Source organism: Oreochromis niloticus, linkage group LG8 (genome assembly GCF_001858045.2).
Source record: "Oreochromis niloticus isolate F11D_XX linkage group LG8, O_niloticus_UMD_NMBU, whole genome shotgun sequence".
NCBI lineage: Eukaryota > Metazoa > Chordata > Actinopteri > Cichliformes > Cichlidae > Oreochromis > Oreochromis niloticus.
The window spans coordinates 6,980,365-6,988,512 of record NC_031973.2 but is presented as its reverse complement, the minus strand read 5'-3'; the positions used below and the strand labels follow the sequence as shown (position 1 = coordinate 6,988,512).

The window sequence follows — 8,148 nt, the reverse complement described above, 5'->3', positions numbered from 1 at the left end:
GGATTGTCCTTCACGATCAGTGGGAACATTAGAGCATATTTTCAGCCTGATATAAATCAAAAACATGCCAATATGTTCTTTTGCTAATGCTTGTATTATATTCTTCTTCCCTTATTTTGGTCTAACTTGTTTTACAACTTTTTGTTTTATTGCATTTATTGCATTATGCAAAGGACAAGACATGTGAAACAAATTATTAGTGCATGTCTAACCACTAAAAGTTCCAACGCAGCAAACACTTCAAGCAAGCAGTTTAAATCATAACTCATACATTCAGTTGGGTAGGCAGAAATTGTTATTTTCTAAGTACAAACTGTCACCTCTAGCTATGCTCACACTTGCCTGTTTAGTGTGAATCTTTAAATATACAAGGACAAAAGTTTTGGAATACACCATTTATTATTTGAATTCAGGTGTTTTCAGTCCCCGTGCCACAGTTGTATAAAATCAAGCACATGCAGTCTGCGTTTACGAAAGTTCCTGAAACAATGGATTGTTCCAAAGACCTCGCTGAATGGTACTGAATTATAATATGATATCCCCGATGCAACAAGTGTATTTGTAAAATTTATCCCCTCCTAGATATTCCACAATCATCTGTAAGTGGTATTATTGCTAACTTGAAGCGAAGGGGAAGAGCATGTAAAGTTACAGAGCCGGGTTGCCAAATGCTCAGGCGCAAAGTGCGTACAAGTCTCCAAAGCTTCGCTGTCTCAGTAACTACAGATGCATAAACCTCCTCTGGCATTAACATCAGTATCAATCACATTACGACCCTCCTCATATGCTGGCACTGATACAAGTGTTTGGTGCTGATTTATCATCACGTTAATTCACATCATTTGAATGTGTGATGAGAGGTGAGTCCAGAAAAAGGGGGATGAGGCGGTACTGGCCCCCACTGAAATATGACTGGCCCTCCGCGAATGCCACTGGGTAAATTAGTGGCATCGAGGAAAATAAGCCAGAGGTGTACAAGCCAGCGAACTCAATATGTGGGTATAAATGGGGAGAGTTGCTTCATGACGGGAATATAACATGATTTGCTGCTAAATCTTTGTGCGAATCAGAACAATTTCATACTATATTGGTCACTCGGATGGAAGTAGGTGATCAACTTGGCCCGCCTAAAGCCAGCAGCCAAAAGAAGAAGATGAAGATTTTAATGTACTTGTACTTTAAGTACCTCTTTGTTATTTTTACTTCTTCTCCACTATAAATCAACTTACCTTATTTTACTTATTGGATGGCAATATTTTGCACTCCATACTATTCGTGGTAAGGCTCTATTTACTGTTTAGTAGTATTCATATCATACTCTAGAATTACTGATATCCAACCTAAGTAATTAAAATCTCCAGCAACAACAGTGAACAGGTCAATGAAGCACGCATTATGAGATCATGCTTTTGCTGTAGCAGCTCCCAAAACTGTGGAACAATCTGCCTGTAGAGATTAGACAGGCCTATTCTCTGCCTGTTTTTAAATCACTTCTGAAAACCCAGCTCTTCACTCTGGCCTTTGACACCTTGTGAGATGTTGGTTTTAGTTTTAGTTTTATTTTAGTTGTTTTTGTTGAATCTATGCTGTTTTATCTTGTTTTTGGTATAGGGCTGTTTTAATTTTTATGTATTATGTGTTTTATTTTTCGCTGTTTTGTTTTATTCTGTTGTTCTTAACCTAATTACTCTACAGCTTTTTGGTCCTGTGCTGAGTATTTTAAAGTGCTTTGTAAAGAAAGTTGGATTGAATTTCAAACTATTACTAAAGTATGATTATGCTTTTTTGTTAAGGAAAGGGTCTAATTGTTTCTTTTGTCACATTTTTCAGTTTAAGAATGTATTTCTGTACGTGACCATGAATAGATAGACAGTAAGATAGCTAGATAGATAGATCAAGCACTCTTGCGCCCCCTGCTGAAAAGGAAGAACGGGCCTCACACAGTATTATACCGCATTAAAATGATTAATCGTGTTTATTGTTTGTTGCTTAATTTAAAATCAAGGCTAAATTTCACTTATTTCTCATGCTATACTGTACTTTGTGTCTGTGAGGTATAACTGTACTCAATACATAAACTGACTCAAATTAAAATAGATAACTACATTCTTCCTCAATTTTAATTTTTGAAATAATAATAACAGCAATAAATACCTGTCTGATTCCAAGAGGAGGTGATCCTTTTATGCTATAAAATAATGCAAAAATATCTAATTTTGCTCAATGAACATTTTAAAGAATACAGAACAGACATAACATTTCATTTTCATTTCTAAAGATATATATATATATATATATATTTAATTGTTATTTTAAAAATAATATCTCTGTATGTATCTCTGGTACTTCACAATTATTTGGTTAGTTAATTTCTTTCATTTCCACGGATATTTGTCATGGTTTTGTTTCCCCAGCCGTTCTTTCCATGTAGGCACAGTGTTTTCGGTCTGTACTCTCCGTGTTTGTTTGTTTTTTTCTATTGTTCAAATTACCTAATTGCGCCTGTTTGAATAATAACCCTTTCTGCAATACGTAAAACTGCAGATCTGCTTGTTCAGTATCCAGTGTGCCGTAAAAGGGAAGAAACTGTGTTGAGAAAGTGAAAGCGTCCTGGTGACTGGGCGCATGCACTGTGACGCTCATTCTTACGAATCGGTCAGTGATATTTCGCCTTGTTTTATCAGCGTGTGAACCAGATAACCTGGAGAAGGGGATTGTCCTTCACATTTTAATAGGAAGATTAGACTAGTAGAAAAACGAAAGTCATGCAATATTATATTCAGCCTAAGACTGATAAGAGAGGGTGTCTTTGCTTAGACTTTTATAGTTCCTCTGCCAAAAATAATATTTAAATAAATAAAAAAATAAATCTTATAGGCAATCATAGGTTGATCATTGCTTGGTGTTTGCAACCTACTTGTATTAGCAGCTAAAATCCCAATAATCCTTATTACCATTTATATTTTGCAATATCAAATATCAAAGATTAAACATTTCAAATTACAGCATCAGTCGTCAGCTGTGTTTGTTTGAGCCGATATTCTTACTTTTTGAACACGAGCGATTGTTTCACACGATTTGGGATCTAATTAAATCCGAAATATGTTTGATTCTACCTGAATGCTGCGGTTAAAGCCACAGGTTACGTTCAGGTCCCGCAGGTAGAAAACGAAATATGTTGCTCTACCATAAATGCGGCGTTACAGGTCTGCTCCATCAGAACACCAGGAGACATCCGAGTTTGCTTCATAGAAGAGCAGTTAATACCTTTTGAAAAAAATGATGAGCAGGATTCTCTTTACTTGCCAGTTTCTCGGCCTGGTCACTGCAGGCTCCTCGCTGAGCTGCAAATGGATGGATGAAAAATTCAGACAGCACAACGAAGAAACTCTGAATCTACTTGATACCATGGTGAGCGCGCTCTTTGTAAGAAAACTGTAACAACATTTAGTGGTTTGAACTTGATGTTTGATTATTTTAACACACAAGCTGTCTGTGTGTTTCTGGTTGTTATACAGGTTTATAACTCCACCAACACCACTGAAGATGCTGAAGTGGAAGTCACTGTGGCTTTCCCCAATCATCTGTACCGCCAAGCGTCCAAAGCATCAGTAAGTTAACCTTAGCGTTTATTTATAAACTCAGTTCACAATGAGAGCACAGTACAATTTCTCCTTAAATGTGAGTAATATAAAACAGTCCAAATGGGCCACATGGTGCATATTTCTATGTGTTTTTCTTTAAATGTTATCCGATAGTATCAATAATCTACAATGTTATGTAAATATTATATTGGTAATTTATGTGAGCCAAACAATATATTTCTGGCACCTTTGCTACTGAATGTCTCTCTAAAAGAGGAGGGAATTATGGTAATCTGTTCTTCTTCTTCCAGGCTGAGGATAAACTGGCTTTCACAGTTCAGGTTCTGGAGGAGGTGGCTGCCCTGTTTGAGGAGGATCACAGCTCTGCATCATGGGAGGACAGCACAGTGAGGAACTTTCTCAATATTGTCAACAAACAGGCTGAAGAGCTTCACTCCTGTGTAAGTTCACTTTCAGTAGCACCCCATAAATTATAGTGGTAACGTGGCTAAAACATATATTTAAATGACTATTTTTCTTGATTTAGATTGGGAGCCACAGTCACAAGAAGAAGAACTCACAGCTGTATTTCAAGACAGAAATGTATTTCAAAAGGCTTTCAGATGATGTTCTAAAGAAAAAGGTAGGTCTTGATTATTTTTTAAAACCAATTCTTTAATTAAACACCTCTGGCACATTTTACTAATATTAATGTTGTTGTGTCTGTAGGGTCACAGTGTTGAAGCCTGGGAGGTGATCAGGAAGGAAACCAAAGCCCATCTCATGAGAGCAGAACAGCTGGCTTCATCTCTGCACACTGCCAACTAAAATCTGTCTGTTACATGAAAATGCATTCATTTATCTGATTGCCTGTTACTTTTTGTATTTATTTATTTATCTATCTATTGACTTCTATTTATTGGTTGACTGCATCAGTATTTTCAGTGCTTTTCTATAATATTTTCTATAAGTTTTTTTTGTCTTGAAGTAATAAAAAGAACACTTATTGCAAATGAATATTGTCAATCTTTTGATTCATAGGAAACAAAATAAGAAACTGAAAAATAATGAAAGTCTTATCTTTAGTCTGGAGCAGTTTATTTGTAGCTATAACTGCTTCAGACTGGTTTAAGTCTTCTCTGACTGACTGATGTGTTTCTATTAACACTGATGGTCATTTTGCATTGTTAGCCCCTCACACCTGTAGTGTTCAGATTTGCCACTTGGTTATATTTTTAATGAATTTTATGATGGTGATTACTAGATAATGAAATGACTTGTCTGTCATTTCTTTACAAAGTTTTTAATCTTATGATAAATCTCAGGTCTCTCTGTCTCTCTACACTTTGCCATTTTAAATGAAAGTTTATTGATTAGTCCTTCTCTCCTGCCAGAGGTGTCACAGACCTTGCTTCAATGCCTCCCTTATAGGCTCAGCCTTATTCAACATTCATCTATCCATCATGGAGCCTATCTCAGCTCTCATAAGGCAAAAGGAGGGACGTACTCTAAACAACTTGCACACAGCCATTAACACAATGACACTTACAACTACGACCAACTTTGAATCGCCTGTTGATTTAACCCATGTATACTTGTCTGGACTGTGGGAAGATGCCACAAGAACAGAAAGAGCATCCAAACCCCACAATGATAAAGGCCCCCTGTGACTGTGGATTAAAACCTGTGACCGTGTCACTGCAGTCAAGAAAACTAAACACATCACAGCATTGTTCCGTTTTATTTGAGTCTTCTGTTTAATTAGACATTTCAAATTTGTTCTTAAAGTTCTATCCTTCCCATTATGCCCTCGTTTAAACTGAACTATTGTGCTTTTCTTAGTTCTGCATTTATATATAAATTTACTATTGCAATGGTCGATGGCTTATTAAATATGTCCAAAGTTTCAGGTATTGTCAGAGTATTTACTTTGAAACAAACGTGAATCTTAGGTTTTTCACCTGTCTTGGCTATATATGATGTCAGTGAGTTGGGATATATTTAACATGGCCATTTCAGCAAGACAGATGTAGAAGGCTGAGTATCCAATCAGAGGAAAGCTGGCTTCAAAAAGTGGAAGGGGCAAAAATGATTTGGTGCAAATAACGTTTTCTTTTCTTCTTAAGAATCAAGAAATGTAAACAAAGCATAGTTTACTATACTCCAGGTCTACTGAGAAGATAAACTCTGGTTGTTTAGAAAGACTCAAACAGCTGATATTTATAAAATAAAACAAAACATTATAACTAGTAGTAGTTATAATGACTTCTCCAAATGAATCTTGGATTGAGGTTTTACAGTTAAGCATACAACGTATAAGTGCTGTGCTTTGAAACTTGCTTATCTTGTTTAATGATTTTTATTAATGTTTTCGTTTGTATTTTTCAGTCATCAGTCAGTGCAGCTGCACAATGTCAGCAGCATAATGTATGAAGAAATTTGAATCAGGTTTTTTTTCATCCCAGGTTTTTTGGCTAAATGTTGTGATATCTTATGAAATCAATTTTATGATAAAGTGAGAGAAAAAAAATAGACTAATCTGTTTTTGTAGTTTCTATGTGATACGTGCAGATCTGTCTTTGTGAACGATCAAAGAGATTTTTCTTTGGCTCAGCAGGTTTCTGATATTTGATTCTACCTATTAAAAGGGAATGCAACATCTGTTTACTTCATTTTGCAGGAATAAAAATATGTCCACTTTCTTTTTTAAATGGGAAATATTTATTGATTTCAACATATAAAATGATACAGAAAATGTTCTGTTTAGTTTAAAGTAAATTCACAAATAAATAAAGATTTGCTGTTTAACACTTAGAAATATTCACTTATACAATCAACTTAAAAATCAGTAAATAAATTAGTAGATAAATAAGTTAAAAAAATAAATAAATTAACACATCCTTCCTGTAACAGACAGATTTTAGTTGACAGTGTGCAGAGATGAAGCCAGCGGTTCTGCTCTCATGAGATGGGCTTTGGTTTCCTTCCTGATCACCTCCCAGGCTTCAGCACTGTGACCCTACAGACACAACAATATTATCATTAGTAAAATATGCCAGAGGTGTTTAAATAAAGAATTGATCAAAAATAATCAAGACCTACCTTCTTCTTTAGGACATCATCTGAAAGCCTTTTGAAATACATTTCTGTCTTGAAATACAGCTGTGAGTTCTTCTTCTTGTGACTGTGGCTCCCAATCTAAATCAGGAAAAATAGTCATTTAAATATATGTTTTAGCGCCATTAGCAATATAATTTATTTCAGTTATCTCAATCGTGGTGTTACTGAAAGTGAACTTACACAGGAGTGAAGCTCTTCAGCCTGTTTGTTGACAATATTGAGAAAGTTCCTCACTGTGCTGTCCTCCCATGATGCAGAGCTGTGATCCTCCTCAAACAGGGCAGCCACCTCCTCCAGAACCTGAACTGTGAAAGCCAGTTTATCCTCATCCTGGAAGAAGAGCAATCACAGATTATTTACTCACATGACTGTCTCTGTAAAGAAAATTGAGTTTCTAAGTTAAGCAGTCTAAGTTCTAAGTTTTAAGTAGTCTGGGATATTATGGGATAAAATCAGAAAAACCGAGATTTACTTACTGATGATTTGGACACCTGGCGGTACAAGTGATTAGGGAAGGGCACGGTGACCTCCACTTCAGTGATGTTAGTGGAATTATTAGCCTGCATCACACACAGAAGCACATCGAGTGTTTCAGTAAACAGGCACTACATTTAAGCACATTTAAAAAAATTTAGCGTAAATATTAAAAGATGTGCACTCACCATGGTATCAAGTAGTTTCAGAGTTTCTTCGTTGTGCTGTTTGAATTTATCATCCATCCATTTGCAGCTCAACGAGGAGCCTGCAGTGACCAGACCGAGAAACAGGCAAGCAAAGAAAACCCTGTTGATCATTTTCCAAAAGGTATTAACTGCTCTTGTATGAAGCAAACTCAAATGTCTCCTGGTGTTCTGATGGAGTAGACCTGCAACGCCGGATTTATAGGAGAAAAAACGGAAAACGGAAAACACCTGTGGCTTTCATTACATCATGCAGGTAAGTGACACATTTCAGAATTTTTATTTATATTGTAATTTATACATTTTAAACATCCTAAACTATTAATAATGATTAATTTACATAATCATAACGCCTACGGTTAAGAAATGCATTTTATTTATAATCACTGAAATGCTTTACCTTCTCTCTGTTTATATCGAGACCTAACATCTAAAAAATCAAAATTTTAAACGTATTGTTCAATACTTGACTTAAATATCTTTAACCCAAAATATATTAGGCATTTAGGCTCATTTATATTTTATTCTATTTATTTAATAATAAATTATTTCATTGACTTTTATGTCATGACTTTTTTTTCCCAAGGAATTCTTTCCATACAGACACGACGTTTTCGGTAGTAATGAGGATTTTTTTTTTTTTTTCCATTTTCGATTTATATAATTAACTACCTAAACACGTAAAACTGTTAATTACGCAGTACGTGAAGCTGCAGATCTAATTGCACCGTATCCACAGTGCCACAAAGTTCCTGTATAAAGAA

At 35.5% G+C, this 8,148-nt stretch overlaps 2 protein-coding genes across 3 annotated transcripts; one reads left to right on the top strand and one right to left on the bottom strand.

Annotated features, from left to right (window-relative positions):
• The first annotated feature begins 397 nt into the window (after window positions 1-397).
• On the top strand, window positions 398-4,430 carry LOC109203135 (interferon a3-like). 2 transcript variants are annotated; one of them, XM_025909947.1, is made up of 6 exons: window positions 398-517; window positions 3,310-3,411; window positions 3,519-3,611; window positions 3,896-4,045; window positions 4,132-4,227; window positions 4,314-4,430. In XM_025909947.1, exons 1-6 carry the CDS (start codon window positions 515-517, stop codon window positions 4,410-4,412), a joined length of 543 nt encoding a protein of 180 aa, XP_025765732.1. In that variant the 5' UTR covers window positions 398-514; the 3' UTR covers window positions 4,413-4,430. The 2 variants fall into 2 exon arrangements, with proteins under 2 accessions (XP_025765732.1, XP_019217734.1); XM_019362189.2 differs by lacking the exon at window positions 398-517 and having other exon boundaries at window positions 3,280-3,411.
• A 2,060-nt stretch (window positions 4,431-6,490) lies between these two features.
• LOC100706412 (interferon a3-like) lies at window positions 6,491-7,498 on the bottom strand. Its single transcript, XM_019362243.2, has 5 exons — window positions 7,367-7,498; window positions 7,181-7,264; window positions 6,885-7,034; window positions 6,687-6,782; window positions 6,491-6,603 (listed from the first exon to the last, which is right to left on the bottom strand). The coding sequence occupies exons 1-5, from the start codon at window positions 7,496-7,498 to the stop codon at window positions 6,505-6,507; spliced, it is 561 nt and encodes a 186-aa protein (XP_019217788.1). The 3' UTR covers window positions 6,491-6,504.
• Between the last annotated feature and the right edge of the window lie 650 nt (window positions 7,499-8,148).

Coding starts and splice junctions, on each gene's coding strand:
- LOC109203135 (XM_019362189.2), top strand. CDS start 3,280: ATGATGAGCAGGATTCTCTTTACTTGCCAGTTTCTCGGCCTGGTCACT. Junction 3,412..3,518: donor TGAATCTACTTGATACCATG/GTGAGCGCGCTC, acceptor GTTGTTATACAG/GTTTATAACTCCACCAACAC. Junction 4,046..4,131: donor CTGAAGAGCTTCACTCCTGT/GTAAGTTCACTT, acceptor TTCTTGATTTAG/ATTGGGAGCCACAGTCACAA.
- LOC100706412 (XM_019362243.2), bottom strand. CDS start 7,498: ATGATCAACAGGGTTTTCTTTGCTTGCCTGTTTCTCGGTCTGGTCACT. Junction 6,783..6,884: donor CTGAAGAGCTTCACTCCTGT/GTAAGTTCACTT, acceptor TTCCTGATTTAG/ATTGGGAGCCACAGTCACAA. Junction 6,604..6,686: donor ATGATGTCCTAAAGAAGAAG/GTAGGTCTTGAT, acceptor TTGTGTCTGTAG/GGTCACAGTGCTGAAGCCTG.